The sequence below is a fragment of the Moschus berezovskii genome, chromosome 22 (assembly GCF_049115385.1).
Source record: "Moschus berezovskii isolate FMDL1 chromosome 22, NW_MosBer_1.0, whole genome shotgun sequence".
Classification (NCBI taxonomy): Eukaryota; Metazoa; Chordata; class Mammalia; order Artiodactyla; family Moschidae; genus Moschus; species Moschus berezovskii.
The window spans coordinates 17644827-17664101 of NC_142481.1; the positions used below are offsets into that span (position 1 = coordinate 17644827).

The 19275-nt window shown below is 49.3% G+C and overlaps 1 protein-coding gene across 7 annotated transcripts; it reads right to left on the bottom strand.

Moving 5' to 3' along the window:
- Positions 1–7658: 7658 nt before the first annotated feature.
- On the bottom strand, positions 7659–19152 carry FXYD5 (FXYD domain containing ion transport regulator 5). 7 transcript variants are annotated; one of them, XM_088830758.1, is made up of 8 exons: positions 19016–19152; positions 18232–18292; positions 16306–16380; positions 15598–15696; positions 12349–12462; positions 11227–11256; positions 11048–11148; positions 7659–7958 (listed from the first exon to the last, which is right to left on the bottom strand). In XM_088830758.1, the coding sequence occupies exons 2-8, from the start codon at positions 18290–18292 to the stop codon at positions 7887–7889; spliced, it is 552 nt and encodes a 183-aa protein (XP_088686884.1). In that variant the 5' UTR covers positions 19016–19152; the 3' UTR covers positions 7659–7886. The 7 variants fall into 7 exon arrangements, with proteins under 7 accessions (XP_088686884.1, XP_088686883.1, XP_088686885.1 ...); XM_088830757.1 differs by having other exon boundaries at positions 18961–19116; XM_088830759.1 differs by lacking the exon at positions 19016–19152 and adding an exon at positions 18382–18590.
- Between the last annotated feature and the right edge of the window lie 123 nt (positions 19153–19275).

The window sequence follows — 19275 nt, forward strand, 5'->3', positions numbered from 1 at the left end:
ATATGGGTTAACATGTCCAAGTGGTTAACCCCAACTATTTCTTTTCCTCTTGCTTTTTTTCCTGGAATGTGGTGTGATGGCTGAGGCTCTTGCAGTCATTTTGTGATCTTGAGGATTAGAGCCACATTCTGAGGATGACAGAGCAGTAAGTCAATAGGAGCCTGGTTCCTCAGGACCTCAAGGAACCCCTTCCCCAGCCTTGGACTACATGCTTCAGAGTTCTGTTATGTGAGATAGAAATAAATTACCTTGTTTACATCACTGATGTTTCTGGCTTATGTCTCTTGCAACTGAACACAGTTTCTGTTTTCAGAATTCTTGCCGTGTGAGATAATAAACTTCCTGTGCAGCAAGCTATATTACTGTTCAACAATACACAGTTCCCTCCCTATAAGAAGGTTGTAGTTTCCTGCTCTCTTGAGCTCATCTATAGTCTTGTGATTTGTTTTGGCCAATGAAATCTGAGCAAAAATGATGAGTATCTCTTCCTGGCAGATGCTACAAGAACCAATATGCATTTCATCTTGTCCTCTTTTCATTCTGTCAATGATAAGTAGGAATATTTCTATAATAGCTTCTCCATCAGTTTAGGTCACATTATAGCTATTGGCTGACCCACGATGGACATGCAATGTAAGTGAGAAAAAAAATCTTCATTGTTGAAAGTCACTGAGATTTTGAGATTGTTTATTACTGTCAAATTTAAGGAAAAAATGGGCTGACTTGATACAAGGAATTAGGACTGACGAATTCTTTGAAAAGGCTGGTGGGAAAAGAAAAGAAAAGGCTAGTGGCATGGGTTCTAGGCTAAGACTTTGCAAATGATTCTCAGAACATAACTGTAATGAGAAACACATTCCTCCTTGCATTTTCCTTTATCCTCAAGCTACTGCCACATTTCTGATACCAAATGTGGGTTTTTTTCCCCCCTCACCAAGCAATTCTGTGTCACCAGCTAGATGTCCTACAATTCAGTTCAATTCTGACATTAACCAGAATTAATGCTGACACCACAGGTTAAGAGCTCAGTCCTATGAGACTGAGCCCCACTTCAGATGCCAGTCCCTAGCAGGTCCTCAGGTTACCTACAACTTGTGTCCAATTTGGTTACTAACTGGAGGGTCCCATGACTCCCCCAAATCTTAGATTCAGTTGTTTCCAGAACAGCTTATAGAACTCAGGAAAACATTTACATTGACCGGTTTATTATATAATAAAGAATGTGATAAAGGATACAGATGAAGAAGTTCATAAGGGGAGATCTGGAAGGGTCCTGAGCACACAGAAGCCTCTGTCCCCTTGGAATTTGGGTGCATCACCCTCCTGCTATGTTTTAATGAGTTGAAAGTTCTCTGAACCCTGTACTTTTGGGATATTTATAGAGGCTTCTTCATCATATAGGCATCAGTTCAGTTCAGTTCAGTTGCTCAGTCGTGTCCGACTCTTTGCGACCCCATGAATCACAGCATGCCAGGCCTCCCTGTCCATCACCAACTCCCGGAGTTCACTCAAACTCATGTCCATCGAATCAGTGATGCCATCCAACCATCTCATTCTCTGTCATCCCCTTCTCCTCCCGCCCCCAATCCCTCCCAGCCTCAGAGTCTTTTCCAGTGAGTCATCTTGTCGCATGAGGTGGCCAAAGTATTGGAGTTTCAGCTTTAGCATCAGTCCTTCCAGTGAACACACAGAATTGATCTCCTTTAGAATGGACTGGTTGGATCTCCTTGCAGTCCAAGGGACTCTCAAGAGTCTTCTCCGGCACCACAGTTCATAATCAACCATTAACTTAATTTCTAAGCCTCTCTCTCCTGCCACAAGATAGGGAGTGGGACTGAAAGTTCTAAGTTTCTAACCGTGGCTTGATCTTTCTGGTGACTAGCCCCCACCCAAGAGTTCACCAGGCATAGCTTAATTAGAACAAAAGACACTACTATCACTTAGGAAATTCCAAAGGTTTGAGGAGCTCCATGTCAGGAACTGAGATCAAAGACCAAATATTAGAATAAAGGATACTCTTAATGTAATTTCCTATCACTTAGGAAATTAGAAGGCTTTTAGGAGCTGTGCCAGGAACTGGGAGCGAAATCAAATATGTGTGTATATATATATATACACACATAGCTCCTAAAAGCCTTCTAATTATATATATATATATATATATATATATATATTCTTTGAACTGATCCACCTGGAGAGCTTCTCCCTCCACTCCAGTAGAGAGGATCCATTGTACATGCCATCTTCAGACTCTTACAGCTCCATCTCTGATCTCTGATCTAGGACCCAGAAGACATCACAGCCCAGGATATAGCCCTTTTGTTTTCAATTTTGTTGTGTGTCTAGTATTCAATAAAGTGTGATAGTAACTCAGTTGTGTACGACTCTTCAAGACCCTATGGATGGAAGCCCACCAGGCTCCTCCATTCATGGACTTCTCCAGGCAAGAATACTATAGTGGGTTGCCATTCCCTTCTCCAGGGGATCTTCTCAACCCAGGGATTGAAACCATATCTCCTGTACTGCAGGCAGATTCTTTTTGTCTGAACCACCATACACTAATCTGAAGTGGACGGCTCAGCCGATTCTGATCAATAGGTACATTCAGTTGATCTGTATTGCTGTCAGGGTATAGAACACTTTAATCCTTCAAGAAAGTACCCCCATATCCCTTCTCCATCAACGTCCTGCTTGCATAGTAAAGACAACATGATGGTAGTGGAGGTCACTATTGTTCTGATTTCTGTTACCATCAATTCAGTTTGCTTACTCTAGAACTTCACATAAGTTATACAGTGTGTGTTCCTCTGTATCTGGCTCCTTTCACTCTGATAATGCTTTTGAGATTCATTCATGTTGTCATGTGTACCAGTAATTCTTTCCATTGCTGGATAGTGTTCCATCACTAAGTTTGCCACAGTTTGTATCCACTCACCTATGCTGATGGACATTTAGACCATTTCCAGTTCTTCGCCATTATAAATACTGCTTCTATAAACACTTGTGTAGTACAACTCATTTCTGGACACCTGGTTTCCTTTCTCTTGGACAGATATTTAAGAATTGAATTGTTAGATCATATGTTCAACATACATTCACCTTTTTAAAGAACTGATAGGGACTTCCCTGGTGGTTCAGGGATCCAGACTAACAAAGCAGAGGCTCCGGGTTCCATCCCTGGTCAGGGAACTAGATCCCACATGCTGCAACTAAGAACTGGCACAGCCAAATAAATAAGGATTAAAGAACTGATAGTTTTCTGAAGTGACTGTACTGATTTACACTCCAATTTACAGCAATGTATGAAAATTCTTCTTGCGCCACATCTTCTGCAGCACTTGATATTGTTAGTCTTTCTAATTTTAGCCATTCTGCATGTGGTGCTGTCTCATTCTTATTTTCATTTACTTTTTTGCTCATGACTAGTGATATTGAACATCTTTTCATGTGTTTATTGGCCATTTAGAAATCCTCTGTGTGTGTGTGTGTGTCCACACACATGTATAACTGCCTCTTAATGCCCACAAAGCTAGTGACTAGATACTGGAATGATGTGGTCCCAAACTCATCACCTTGGCAACCCTCCTTACCAGCAGAAATAGCCAATTGAGCAAAAAGATGATCTCTTTGGCCTTCCAAATTTCATATGCATGCATGAGTGCTAAGTCATTTCTGTCATGTCTGACTCTTGGTGACTCATGGAGCCCACAGGGCTATTCTCTCCATTGGGTTTTCCAGGCAAGAATACTGAAGTGGGTTGCCATGTCCTCCTCTGGTGGATCTTCCGGACCCAGGGATCGAACCTGTGTCTCCTGCATTGGCAGGTTGATTTTTTACCACTGAGCCACCTGGGAAACCTCCAAATTTTGTATAAAAGCCTCCAATAGACAGAGCTGAATTTTCATCCAAAACTCCGTATCATGGGCATCTTCAAAACACAGTATCAGTTTTTTCATCTCTACCCCGTGGGAAGATGGCATGAGGGGGGAACGGACACCTAACACCTAACATAATTCCCCTAGTTATGAATGAAGTAGGTCAGCTCTGCCCTACTTCTTCCTGAGAGGCAGTCAAATGTGCCCCTGAGCTGGTGATTCCTCGAGTCCAGGCTATGCTCCAGTGGTGGCACAGGAAATGGTTTTAGGCCCCAAACAATATTAACTCACATTGAATTGCATCACAAGAGCAAATTGCTTTTTGAAGGTCTTTTAAAAATAATTTTATTTATTATTTGTTTTTGGCTGTGCTGGGTCTTTGTTGCTGCACAGGCTTTTCTCTAGTTGTGGTAAGCAGGGGCTACTCTCCAGCTGTGGTATGCAGGCTTCTCACTGCAGTGGCTTCTCATTGCAGAAGCTTCGCTTGGTTTCAGAGCACAGGTTCTAGGGCCCTCAGGGCACATGGGCTCAGTAGTTGCTGCTCCTGGACTCTAGAGCACAGGCTCAACAGCTGTGGCCCACGGACCAGGGATTTTCCCCAATCAGTGCTCGAACCCGCATCTCCTGCATTAGCAGGTGGATTCTTAACCACTGAGCCACCAGGGAAGCCCTTGAATATCTTTTAACGATGTAAGAGACAACTCTGTTTAGTACAGACAGCTAGCTTTTGTGCTCAGCTCCTGGAAGTTAATGTCTAAACCCCTGGAATGTCCTGCCTGAAAAGAGTGTCTTTCTTTACCTGGGGGCCTTGGGCCAGCTTAGACAGTTCCTAACAATGGGATTGATGGCAGCTTTGGGTCACAGGAATCAGCCAGAGGGACCAGAAAGTAAAGTGACCACACAGGTGGTCAGTCATGTCTTTGTGACTGAGCTCCAGTAAAAGCTTTGACACCAAATCTTGCAGGAGCTTCCCTGATGGGCAGTATTGTCACACACTGCCGCCAGAGCTTAGCACTGTCTGCTGCTCCACCGGGAGAGAACACCTGGGAGTTTCACGGCTGGAACTCTTCTGGTGTGTGGGTATGTGTGTTAGTCACTTTGTTGTGTCCAACTCTTTGCGACCCCATGGGCTGTAGTCCACCAGGCTCCTCTGTCTATGGATTTCTCCAGGCAAGAATACTGGAGTGGGTAGCCATTCCCTTCTCCAGGGGATCTTCCCAACCCAGGGATCGAAACCAGGTCTCCTTTACTGCAGGCAGATTCTTTACTGCCTGAGCTACCAGGGAAGCCCAATAAACCATAACTGTGAGTATAACGGCTTTCAGTGGGTTCTGTGAGTCCTTCTAGTGAATTATTGAACCTGAAGGTGGTCTTGGGCACACCCAGCCTTGTAGTTGGCATCAGAAGTGAGGTTGGTCTTGGGCCTCCCAAGTTCTGCAGTATCTTTGGGCAGTAAGGTAACGATCACATCCCTGACACCTGATGGTGTCCTCCAATGGATCAGACTCTGGCCTCCAACTCAGGGCCCTCAGTCAGCAACTCAGTATCCAGCTCAAACACAATGTATCTTTTTTCTTGTTTATCTTCATTGGATTTATCTTTATGGCTATTTTCTATCCATATCAAGGAGTACTAGGTCTCCACTCCAATACTGATGAGAACTGACCCATTGGAAAAGATCCTGATGCTGGGAAAAGATTGAGGGCAGGAAAAGAAGGGGATGACAGAGGACGAGATAGTTGGATGGCATCATCGACTCAATGGACATAAGTTTAAGCAAACTCTGGGAGATAGTCAAGGACAGGGAAGCCTGGCGTGCTGCAGTCCTTGGGGTTGCAAAGAGTCGGACATGACTAAGTGACCAACAGTGCTACTACCATGTATCATGTACATATAATGTACATATCACACATATAGCGTGCATATGTTATACATACATATACACATGTCACATATAGACATATATACAAAATATATCACATGCAATATATGCGTTTTAATTGAATGTATCTTTAGGGTTACCTGTTATTTATATCGGAGAAGACAATGGCAATCCACTCCAGTACTCTTGCCTGGAAAATCCCATGGATGGAGGAGCCTGGTAGGCTGCAGTCCATGGGGTGGCTAAGAGTCGGACATGACTGAGCGACTTCACTTTCACTTTTCACTTTCATGCATTGGAGAGGGAAATGGCAATCCACTCCAGTGTTCTTGCCTGGAGAATCCCAGGGACGGTGGAGCCTGGTAGGCTGCAGTTCATGGGGTGGCTAAGAGTCGGACACGACTGAGCGACTTCACTTTCACTTTTCACTTTCATGCATTGGAGAGGGAAATGGCAATCTACTCCAGTATTCTTGCCTGGAGAATCCCAGAGATGGTGGAGCTTGGTGGGCTGCTGTCTATGGGGTTGCACAGAGTCAGACATGACTGATATGAAACAGTACAGATTTTCCATATATTATTGTGCTTTTTAAAATATGTTTTAAGTTAAAATGAGAGTTCTTCTATTAAATACATGAATAATAATACAGGTGTGATAAAATGTGGCAAAAACTGAGAAGAAAATATATATACATAGTCATATTGTTTTCTTTTTATAAAATTTATTTATTTTTGGCTGTGCTGGGTCTTTGTTGCTGTGCGGGGGTTTTCTCCAGTCGTGGCGAGTGGGGGCTACTATTTGTTGCAGTTCAAAGGTTCCTCATTGCAGTGGCTTCTCTGGTTAAAGCACAGGCTCTAGGGTACACAGGCTTCAGTAGCTGCCCAGTGGGGCTCAGGAGTTGTGGCTCCCGGACTCTAGAGCACAGGCTCAATAGCTGTGGCACTTAGTCGCTCCACAGCATATGGGATCTTCCTGGATCAGGGATCCAACTCTTGTCTCCTACATTGGTAGGCAGATTCTTTACCACTGAACCACCAGAGAAGCCCCAAATCATTTTATTTTCCTTTCTGATATTTTCTTTTCTATTACTCCTTTTCCTTCTTTTTTTTTTTTTTTTTCCAAAAATGCTACTCACAGCCCACTAAACTGATTTTGTAACCCGTGAACAGGTTGTGACTAGAAGTTTGTGAAACATTGTTATGCAACCACTTTGAACCGGACCTTGTCTCTTTGCTTTGGCACAATGACCCTTGACCCTGGGCAGAGGTCTCCACCCCCAGCCCTGTGATTCCAAGGGTCTACTTTGACTAACCTGGTTGAGTCCCTCCCCACAGGCAACAGAACCCAAGGGTCTTCAGGAAGTGCCCACTGGGGCCTATACCCCTTCTCGGCCATGCTCTGGGACCCCAGGACCCTGGAATTCCCCAACCAAACTACTCTGAGCCCACTCTAGTGGCCTTCTTGTGGACACACCCTAAACCAAGAGGGAACCAGGAGTATGGCAGGAGCTTGGATGTACAGGGTGGGGTGTCCACACTCACACGCTGGAGGTACCCAGAGTGGGGAAAAAGCCAGTTGCCATGGGCCTGGGGCCTCCATTTGTAATTGCCCAGTTACCAGAACCACCTCCCAACATCAGGGGCCAAGCTGGCTTTGGCTCTGCACACCAGGCCCTGCACACGCACTGGCTGAGGGTCTCCACCTGCCGTGGGCAGAATCCAGCGCTGACCCTCTCATTGGTCAAATTCTCCTGAGGCCCACCTCACCCCTGCTGGCTGGGTTCACCGTATCCCCCACCTAGGCTCTGGAGTCTGTGACCCTCCCATCTTACTCCTGGGGGCCCTGCCCCAGCCCCTGCCACTTTGTTCCACTCCCCGGTCAAGAATGATCAGAGAACAAGGGACAGAGAACACAGGGCTTTACTTCCTGTCTGAACACAATGGATAAATGGGGGGTGAGGGGTGGTAGGCAGTCCTCAGGCAGGCAGGGCTGGGAGAGCAGGGGGCTCAGGCCATCAGTCCTGGCTCTGGCTCCATCCACCTCTTCTCTCTCAGACTGGGCTTTGTTGTAGGTCCTTCAAGGTCACAGTGAGCCACTGGGGGCTCAGTCTCAAGGTGCCCATCAAATCATCAGTCCCTGCTTCCTACGGACTCATCTGTCACGATTCCAGCACAATCGGGGCAACTGTCTGCACTTGCCACCTGTGGGTGAAAGAAACAGTTCAGTCGTGAGTCAGAACAATACTGATTATTATGTGTGATCTGGATGCTGGAGGATGAGGCCCATCTGCCCTGTCCCTCAGAAGGCTTCAAGGCAACTCTGAGCAAGTGACAAGAAGCTGATGGGGAAGAGCTGGCTCAAGGGTCCCCAGGGGTCATTCACATGTTCAGCAAATATTTACTGTGTACCTACTCTGGGCCAGGCAGTGACCTAAGCGCTGGGGACACGGGGACATGGCGAGGAGCATGAATGGAGGAAATCCCTGCTCTAGGAGCACTGACTTGCCAGTGCGGAAGATGGACAATGGGAAAAGACCTAAGTCAAGTGTACGGATGGTGATGAGTCAGTGATGAGCGCTATGAGGAAAATAAAACAAAGAAGGAGGCAGGGAGGCCCAGGAGCTGGGGACATCCTCATGGCGAAGATATTTGAAGGGGATGAGAGGGAAGCCACATGGGCATCTGGAGGAAGGGTGTTCCAAGCAGAGGGAACAGTCAGTTCTAAGGCCCCGAGTGAGGGAGGAGTAGACAGGAGGGATTAAAGGAGAGCCGGAAGGCCAGGGGGCTGGGCCAAAGCAAATGAGGGGGATCTTAGAAAACAAAGGAGGGGGACTTCCCTGGAGGTGCAGTGGTTAAGACTCTGCACCCAGTGCAGGGGGCCCAGGTTCAAGTCCCGGTCAAGGAACTAGATCCTATGTGCCTCAACTAAGACCCAAAACGTGTGAAAGTGTGTGTTAGTCGCTCAGTCATGTCTGACTCTTTATGACCCCATGGACTGTGCCCATTAGTGTCCTCTGTCCATGGGATTCTCCAGGCAAGAATACTGGAGTGGGTTGCCATTCCCTTCTCCAGGGGATGTTCCTGACCCAGGGATCTGCATTGCAGACAGATTCTTTACCATCTGAGCCACCAAAGCAGCCAACTAAATAATTTTTTTTTTAAAGAAAGAAAACAAACGGCACTTCAGAAAACAGCCCTTTTTCATCTCCCAGCTGCCACCCTTACCTACCCCTCCCTGTCCCTCTGGACTCATCTCCTACTCCTCTTCTCTCACACCTTCCCAGCCACTCCGCCTCTTCCCTTGGTTATTTTAACAAGCTCAGCTCATTCCTGCCTCCAGGGCTTTCCACTTGCTGCTCCCTCTGCCTGGTTTTTAACATCCTCTTTCTCATCATCAGAATCCAGTCTGCTTAAGAGGAAGTGCCTCTTCTCATCCTTCTCAATCTCATCTTTATTTTCCTCTTCGCAAGTCTCTTTTGCTGTATTCACACTGCTCATGAAAGCATTGACCTATTTACTGTGATCTCCCACCAGCTGTGAGTTCCCTAATGGTGGGGACCAGGGTCCCCAGCATCACAGCACAGGAGGGCACAAAGAGTGTGCGTGTGTGCTCAGTCGTGTCCGACTCTTTGCCACCCCATGAACTGTAACCCGCCAAGCTCTTCTGTCCATGGGATTTTTCCAGGCAAAAATACTGGAGTGGGCTGCCATTTCCTGCTCAGGGGGATCTTCCAGACCCAGGGATTGAACCTGCATCTCTTGTGTCTCCTACACTGGCAGGTGAATTCTTTACCACTAGTGCCACCTGGGAAGCCCGGGCACAGAGTGAGCGGAGTGAAGTCACTCAGTCGTGTCCGACTCTGCGACCCCCTGGACTGTAGCCCACCAGGCTCCTCCGTCCATGGGATTCTCCAGGCAGAGTACTGGAGTGGGTTGCCATTTAGGTGCTCACAAACATCACTGGAACAATTTATAGCCCTAGAGGTAACATTCAGGCTCTGCCCTCACACAGACATAGGTCCAGCCCTTCCCTGATTTTTATCTGCTGTGTGACCTTGGGCAAACTTTGCAACTCTCTGAGCCTCACTTTTCCCACAGCGGAGAGAACAGTGCCTGGCACAAAGTCAGGATCTATACACACGAGTTGAAAAACTGAGGCAACAGGGCTTGACTCCCTTATTCAACACGGATCAGGCACGTGTCAGTGATCTCTTTTTAATTCTATCCATGTTCTGCCTCCCACCTTAAGGCAAAAAGATATGGCTGTGCCCCTTTTCCTGATGAGGAAGCTGGACAAGAGAGGTCATAAAACTTGGCGTGGGTTATACAGTTGAACTGAGAGCTTGCAAACTGGTGGCCCTTGTATTTTATTTAATCTGTAGCATTATTAAAAAATTAGTTTCTCTGCTTGAAATCCTCCCCTTTGTCCCCCTTTCCTGCCTAACACTGGGCCCTGGGAGGCTGAGCACAGCCCGGTGGGAGAGACGAGGGCACAAAGGAGAAACAGGTTGAGGTGTCTGATCCTCTCAACCCCTGCCCTGCTCCTTCCTGGGGAGCTTACCAGGAAGCAGTGGCTGGAAACCTCTCTCTGGAGCCACAGCTCCTGTTTGGGGCCCCCTCCTCAAGTTCCATCTCTCACCAGGCCCTGGTGCAGCTGCTCCTTCCCCTCACTGCCTCAGGCTGCGGCATCACAGCTCCCAGGTGTTGCTACTCCTGGGGAGTTGCACCATTGCATTCCCCTGCCATGTGAACAAGCCCAGGCTAGTCTGCTACAGAAGACCACCAGGAGAAGACCTGAGGTTCCCATTCAAACAGATCCCTGCTGACCCGCAAATGCCTTCAGAGGCATGAATAAATCCAGCGGCAACCAGAAGAACCACCCAACTGAGCCCAGACTATGTTTACAAAGTGCAGAAATGAGAGCTCAGTAAATGGTTATCATCTTAAACCACTGAATTCCGGGGTGGTTTACATGGATGTGCATTCTCAGTCACTCAGTCTTGTCTGACTCTTTGCAACCCCACAGACTGTAGCCCACCAGGCTCTGCTGTCCATTGGATTTCCCAGGCAAGAATGCTGGAATGGGTTGCCATTTCCTTCTCCAGGGGCTCTTTCCAATCCAGGGATTGAACCTGCGGCTCCTACATTGGCAGGTGGATTCTTTACCACGGAACCACCTGTGAAGCCCGGTTTACATGGATATGTCTCCTTTAAAATGACCTTGTTAGGGGCCTTCAAGTCCCGTCCGGTCAGAGTGTAAGCCAAGGTCTCCTCCCTCCCAGTCCTGATACCTCTCCCGCCCAGCCCCCATTCTCACTGGTGAGGATGACGATGCCTGTGATGAACAGCACTGCTGCCACCATCAGCCCCCGTTTCCGGAGAGTGTCCTCATCTGCAGAGAGAGAAATGGAGGAGTGTGATGAGAGGGGTCTTCAGCCTCCTCCCCCACAGCCTCCCAAGAGTAACTTACCATAGAAGAAGGGGTCATCCTCCTTTGAACCTGGAGGGGACAGAAGGGAGCAAAGGTTTATGGAGCGAATCGGTGAGTGAGAGAGTCAGAGAGCAGACACCTGGATCTCAGCCTTGGCGCACTTAGGGTAAAACCTGAAGTCCTCACAAGGAACACAATTGGGTTCCCATCACCTCTAAACTCTTCTCCTCGCTTATCCCCTTACTCTCTGTGCTTTACTCCCACCCCCATTCCCCATGGGTGAACTGTGCGAAACCCTGCTCACCCCAGGGCCTTTGCACTGGCCGCTTCTACTGCCAGAAGCTCCCTTCCTCGGGCATCCACATGGTTCCTCTTAGCTTCTTCTCAGTGAGGTCTTCCTGGCCTTTTACAGAAAATACTCTCGGACCACTCTCTCACCCTAACTCTGCTGCATCTTTCTTCCCTTGTCCTTCATTTTTCTTGATAGCAACTTAATATATGGCTATCATTAACTTATTATATATAGTTATTATGATCCCTATTTATTGTCTCTCTCCCATGAGAACATCTGCTCCATGAAGGGAGAGATTTTCATCTGTCTCACTCACTTCTGTGCTCCTGGCACCTAGAGGAGGGCCTGGCCCACAATAAGTGCTCAGTGAATATTGTTTGAATGAGTGAATGAACTCTCTATGTGATCCGTGGCTGTATCATTTCCATCTGTTCACAGAGGCTGGCTCCACAGGAAGTGGAAGATAAGGCCAGGAGGGGAAGAATCAAGGTGCCCCTATACACAGAGCTCTCTGCTGACCCCAAACTGATCTCCAATGCACAGCTAAATCCAGCTGAGACCAGAGAAGCACCCAGCCAAGCCCAGACTAGACTTCCAAATTGTAGACCTGAGCGCTAAATAAATGATTGTCATTTTAAGCCACTGGGGTTTGGAGTCATCTCTGTGCAACACTCACACATTCATTCAACTATTCAGACATTTACTGTGGGCCCACCCTTTACTCACTCACAGGATACCGGCCCTGAAGTCAGGTATCCACCTGACACCTGGTTACTGAGCATGCTTCTGCGTTGGGCAGTATTGAGGTGCTAAGAACACACAGTGAATAAGAAATGGCCTGTGTCCAGTCTGAGAAGGGAGTTACTGACCAGGCTGTCTGAGGATGGAGTCCTTTCTCTCGTGCCTGCTTGGGGATCGGGTCTTGGAGGGCGTGGAGCCTTGAGTGGGATTGGCAGGGGATTTCGTCTTGGAGGGCGTAGAGCCTTGAGTGGGATCAGCAGAGAGAGCAGCCAGAGGATAGTGGAGGGCAGGAGTGAACCAGGGAGAGAAACAGGAGACACCATTGGTCATCTTTGTCTGGGAGTAGCCCCTCTCCCACACCTACATTCAGTGAGCTGGCACAGGTTTCCCCCCCAACCCACGGAGGCAGCCAGGAGTGGCAGGTGCTCACCCTGATTAAGACCAACAGCCCAGACTAGCTTGCTAACCCCTGAGGAACCCCTGGTCCCTCTCGGAGGACCTTCTGGATGGCCCCATGATCGGAAATAAAGGGTAACATCTGTCAGATCCAGACAAGGGCCTCCAGGATCTTGACCCAGTCACAGAACTTGGAGATACTGGTTAGAAAACATGTTGAACATCATCTCTGCTCCCAGACCAAAAACATCAGAGGGTTCCTCTTTGTAAAAACATGAATATCCCCAAGGAAAGTCCTGCCCCTCTGGCATTGAGAAGCATCCCCAGTAAGGTGGTCACTCCTGACAGATGCCCAGATGTGAAGTCAGCAAGCAGAGAAACTGCCCTGTGACTGGCTCCCCAGGCCAGCCTCAGCACCTTGCTTCCTAAACATGAACCAACAACTAAAGGTTACAAGATATTCAGGAAAGCTTTCTCCATGAAAAGGGAGCAGCAAAGTTATGGGCAAAGATGGAAGGATCACAGGAAATGTAAAAGGATAGCCTCGGCGGTATGTAGGACTCATCGCCCCCTCCTCCAGTGTGAGGGAGCCTGGGCTCAAATTTTGGTTCTGCCATTTTGCACGGTGTGGTCTAAGGCCTGCCGAGTAACCTCTCTGGGCTTCAGTTTCCTTCCCTGTAAAATGGGGCACCAACAGCTCCTATAGAGTAGTGATCAGCACTAAATGAGCGATCGTGTAAAAGCTCAGCACAGTGCATGGAGCAAACCCTCAGCACACTGTTGTACTGTCTACTTGGCTCCGACTCCCCGCTTCTGTGAACAGTCCCCCTTTCTCTGGGGGAAATGCTGCTGCTTCCCCAGACCGTCTCCGCTCCGACGGTAACCCAGCCACAAGGGGGAGCATGAGATCCAGCCTCATCCTTTCCTGTAGTGCTCAGTGCCTTCAGTCGTGTCCAACTCTGTGCGACTCCATGGACTGTAACCCGCCAGGCTCCCCCGTCCCTGGGATTCTCCAGGCAAGAACACTGGAGTGGGTTGCCATTCCCTTCTCCAGGGGATCTTCTGACCCAGGGATCAAACACACATTTCTTATGTCTCCTGCATTGGCAGGTGGGTTCTTTACCACTGAGCCACCTGGGAAGCCCCAACCTTCGCTGGGACCATTCAAATTCCAAGTTAAAATTTTCAGCAGATGCTGGGTGAAACTCAGAAGTTCTGAGCCTGCAGGTGATGGAGCCACTTCCTTGCCAGGTGAAAGACAAGCTCCAGCACGAGAGAACAAAGACGCAGGAGGGAGAGAGGCTCTGTGGGGGCTGGGCAAGCTTGAGGTTCAGCAGTGCCTTTTACCTCTTGGCTCCTTGACCCCCTCGGCTCAGCTGAATTTTCATCATGTATAACCAGGGATATAGAAGAACACATAGAGTAACCCAGGTTGGCAAGGACTCAGAGTAAGAGAATCCAGAAATATGATGTTTTCTCAACTGGAAAATGTGGAAACAGCTGCTATACCCCCACCCCCACGGTTGTACAAAATAAAAAAAAACTCCCTTCCCCCAAGACACTGTATTTCCATCTGTTGTAAAATTGTTTTAATAGACTCTGTCAGCAAGAGATGCTTTACTGTCATCACTGGGAAGTTGTAACAATGATAACAATAAAAAAAATCTACAGGGGGAGGACTTTCCACGTACTGCCCTTGTGCAGTGCCCAACCTGAGCAACCATGCATGCATTCCAGCTTGTGAGTGGCCTAAGCTATAGGACTTTCCAGTGGGGGCTGCTTCTCAAATATTGACCATCACACAGGCATTAGAAATGACCTATTACCTTTATTTCCACTCATCTCCCTTTCCCAAATGTTACCTCTGGTGACACTGACTCACTTGTCCTGTGGTGAGTCACCTCTTCCCTTACTCTTGGTCTAAGTGGTTCAGACAGAGTTGATGGGGGTTTCCGGCCCCATGATGGGGCACAAAGCTCAGCCCTGACCAATCGGAGCTGTTCATTTCCCAGGCTCCTTTTGGTCAGTCGGGCATGTGACCCCCACCTGGGCCAATGAGAGTCAGCTCTAGGCCTTCCAGCTAGAGAGGCACTCTAGTTGCTGAGTTTGTAACTGCCACTTAGAACTAGTGGCCCACCTTTGCCACTAAGAGGGGAAAGACCTCTTCAGAATGAAGATAGCAGAGCTGAGAGAGGAAGAAAGTCGTGACGACAGCGCTTGGGCTCTTTGACCCAGCTGTGTCTGACATTAGTGCCTCTGTACTTAACAAAGCATATATTGCTTATAATTTTTTTTCAGTTGGGTTTTCTGAATTTTGTAACTGAAAAGCTCCTGCTCTAACATTAAGAAGATCTACACCAAGCATAAACCCACAGGCACATTTTCCACACCAGCCCTATGAAGGGACCTGAATAAAGAGGGTCTTGGAGGGACTTCCCTGGTTGTTCAGTGGTTAAGAATCCGCCTTCCAATGTAGGGGACACAGGTTTGATCCCTGGTCCAGGAAGATCCCACATGCCTCAGAGCAACTAAGCCCGAGGGCCACAATTATGGGGCCCAAGCATTCTAGAGCCCATGTTCCATAACAAAAAGAGAAGTCCAAGTACTGCAACAAAGACCCAGTTGCAACCAAGAGCCAGTGCAACCAAAATAAAATTAATTAATTAATTTAATCAAGTTACATTAAAAAAAAAAAGAGGGTTTCTGAGTCTATCAAATTTGAAAATGCTGCAAACCAGATGGTCCCTCTTGGGATGCCTGCTGCAAATAAGCTTTATTATGACTCTGAGAAGTCACAGCAGATAGAAACGTGTTTAACTCAAGAGTTTCCCAAATATCTTTAACCACAAACCAAAAAAAAAATTGGAAAAATGTGTTAATTCCCCAAACGCATGCTCTGAGAAACGTACTCAGGGAAATGCTGCCCTAGATGGAGAATTAAACACAACTCAAGTATGTTGCTGTTCTAGTCCCAGGTCTACCTTGCGTCGTGCTCTTGTCCATCCCCTGACCTGTTGTTAGAACCACCTCCGTTTCCGTCGTTTGCTGGGTCTGGGTCTCCATCTGGTTCGGTGTTGCTTCTACTCAGGGCAGAAGAGAAAGGCAGGGAGGGTGAGAAAGGAGTGAATCAGGGACCTGCAGAAAACAGCAAGGGTCCTTCTCCCTGAACCAGGCTGGCTAAAATCAAAGGTGTTCACGGATAAATGTCGCTGTGGGGGTGAGAAAGGGGGACCCTCTCACGTGCCGCTGGTGGCAGGGCAAGTCGGTGCTCCTGTGCCCCACAGGGTCATGAGTAAACTTCAGAGCCAGGTTCCTGGACCCTCATCCCAGGCGTGTCACTGACTTTTGGTGACACCTTGGGCGAGTGACTCTGAGCCTCCTGTAAAATGAGGATAGTGCTCATTTCTTTCTCAGAGGGTTCATGTGAGGGTTGAGTGAGCAAATGCAGGGTAAGTATTTAGAACCATGACTGTCCCTTCATCTGTGCTGTAAGTGCTCGAGGAGGCGGGGACAAGGTGTCTCACTGTGGCGCTGTGAGCAGCAGGATGAACTTAGCCTAGATGGAGCCATGCCTGAAGGTGTATCCCTGGACTTTTCAGTTACACAAATCCAAAAACTCCCATTTGGTTCAAGCTTGAGATTTTTGTTGCTGTGACAGGATGTTGACAGATCCATTCCTTGTTCCTTACCTGGGGCTGGAGTAGCGACATGAATGATTTCAGTCGCTGGATCTGCTGGAGTTACGACCTCCTTTGATATCTGTCCTGGAAAATCAAGGATAAGAAGTCAGGGGGGAGCCTTTGGTCCCCCTTCTCTCACCAACATTCCCATCCTCCCCTCCCTTCTGAAACCGTGGTGGTCTGCTGCTGGAGCAGCAGTTGATTGATCAGCTTTGGTGGAAGTGTTTTAAGAAATCCTAACACCGCAGCACCCTACCTCCAGCCGCCTCTCCCTGTCCATCCTTGTGGGATGAGAGAGGCAGTTAAGGCAAATGTGCCCAGGCGCTAGAGTCAGTCAGGGGCCTGATCTCAAATTCTGTTCCCAATAACTTCCTTGCTGTGTGACCTGGAGCAAGGGAAACCCCTCCCTCCGAGCCCTGGTTGCCCCCTCTGCAAAGTGGAGATAATTCTTGAATCTACTTCTCAAGACTGTAGAGAGGGTGAAATGAGATGGAGGTGGGAAGAGTCTCGCCTGCTGCTTAACAAGCAGTCAGTGCTGGATATCGGATATCATATCCGTCAATCGCCACCGCCCCCAGCCTGGCCCCGCCTCCATCCTCTCCCTCCGGGACCACTGCACAGCCTCCTCCCTGGTCTCCCTGCTCCCCACACACAGCCAGAGGGAGCCTGTGAACCTGAGTCAGATCAGGCTGCTGGCTGAGTGCCTCCTCTGGCTCCACCTTGCTCTGAGTAAGAGCCAAAGCCCTCACCTGGCCCATAAGTGTCCCCCCCCACCAACCCAATCTCCTATCACCTCTCTGACCTCTCCTCTTTCCACCCCACCCTTTGTTCAGCCCAGCCCAGGCCCAGCCTGCCTGCTGTCACTCACACTGGCTAGATAGAACTCATATTCCTCACAGACCTGCTTGGCTCATCCCCTCCTGTCCTTGTATCTACCCGAATGTCACTTTCTGGTGAATGTCACTTTCTGGTGAGGTCTTCCCTGATCACTCTATTTAAGCAAGCCTCATTTCTCTCCTCTATTTTTTTTTTTCCATAGCATTTTTCACCTTCTAGCATATAATATTGGGTTGGCCCAAAAGTTCGTTTGGTTTTTTCCATAAGCTGTTATAGGCCAACCCAATATAAGTTACTGAATGCATTTGGCGTCTGTCTTTCCAATTAGAATGTGAGCTCCTGTTTTATGCCTTGCTGTTTCCCCAGTGCCTAGAATAAGATCTGCTCAGTGAACGCTTGTTGAACGACTGAATGAACACACGAAAACCGTTTTATCCCAGAGAAATGGGGCAACTTCAGTACAGTTTGCTCTGGGTTCTGGGGTTAGAGCCCAGCCCCTCCACACACTAGCCTCTGGCACAGGGCACTTTCCTTCACTGAGCCTCAGTTTCCTCATCTGTAAAATGGGCATAATAGCATCATAGATTAGAGCAGAAGCTGAAACAAGCACCTGCCATGTAGAAAGCACCTGCAAGGATCCCCCATAGATACTGTTTTCAGAAAACACTTCACAGGCAAGGGTGAGACGTCTTCAACTCCTGGACTGGCCTCAGCTCATCCCCTTTCCCTAATCACATATCACCCGAGGATCCAGGAAGCTCCTGTGCTGAGGGTTCCTGGCTGCCAAGTAGGAAACCTACACCCATCTTCCCGCCAAATCAAACTCTGTGAGTTCTTCTTGGAAGTCAAATGGAGGATGCTCAGCAGGACAGGCCCTGGCCAGACTCACTGGAAGCAGCCACCCAGGTCTGAGGTATCTAAACAGGGTGTTACCTTGGCCCCCTTACTGGGGTCCCTGCTTCCCGGTGCCAGCTCAGTAGAAGACGGAGGACACAGGAGAGAGAGCCCAGATTCACCAGGCAGCCACCCAGCAACACACGCACTTGAAGTGGGGCTGGGGGCTCTGCAGCAGGGTGGAAAGAAAGGGCTGGGCCTTACCTCTGGTGGGGAGAATCAGGCCAATGGTGATGAAGAGACACAGGCGACCAGAGGGTGACATCTATAGAGCAAATCAGAGCTGGGGTCAGCCACGATGTCAGTGAGGCAGGGCCAGGGCAACCCCCGGGACCCTGCAGCTCCCTTCCTTACCCTGAGCAGGCCCCTCTGGCTTCAGAGACCCCCGCTAGGGCTGATGGTTGGCTGTGGGGAAGGGGGCCAAGGGGAGGGTCCCAGCAGTCAATCCCTCTTTCCCTCTGCAGGTCCCCAAAGATAACAAAAAGCATCAGTCTACACCAGGCTCCAAGAGGCAGCCACTGCCCAGGGCAGTCCCCCAGTCCCATGAAGTGGAGAAGCACCACCGGACGGCTGGGACTGACCCTGCAGGGCAAGGGGAAGGCGCTGGGGCACAGGAGAGGAGATAGGAGGGCCTCGGCCCTCCCCCTAGGGCTGTCCCCAGAGCGAGGAGCCAGCAAGGAGGGGGAAAGAGGAAGAGTGAGTAATGTGCTTCTGATCTCAGAGGAAAAAGTGAGTTGGTGTGAGGGCCTCCCAGCAGGGACAATAGAGCGGGATGCTGGGCAGTTCTGGGCGGGTGAGAGGGAGGGAGGCGACCTGGGGAGACTGAGGCAGGAGAAGCCGAGCGGTGCCCACATGGCGGTGCCCAAGACAGCGGGACGGAGAGTGAGCATGAATGGGGGGCGGAGAGGCGCCGAGAGGATGGTCTCTACCCACCTGAGCCCGGCGCCTGGGTAGAGGAGGATGGAGGAGGGTCGGAGGAGACACTCACGTCAGAGCCGGGGGTCCGAGCCGGCAGCCTCGTGCGGAGAGGGCAGCGGCGGCGGCTGCGTCCAGGCGGAGGGTGTGGCCAGGGGAGCGCGCCGGCGGGCGGGGACCGCGACGGGCTCAGTCATTTCCTCTTGGGTTTCCTGGCTTCAGAGCCGGGGTGGGAGCAGGAGGGGGAGACGCTGAGGGCGAAGCGGGGCCTGGGGTGAGAGGCAGGGCGGAGGCCTCCACCCACCCCGCCGAGGGGAGGCTGGGGGTGGGAAC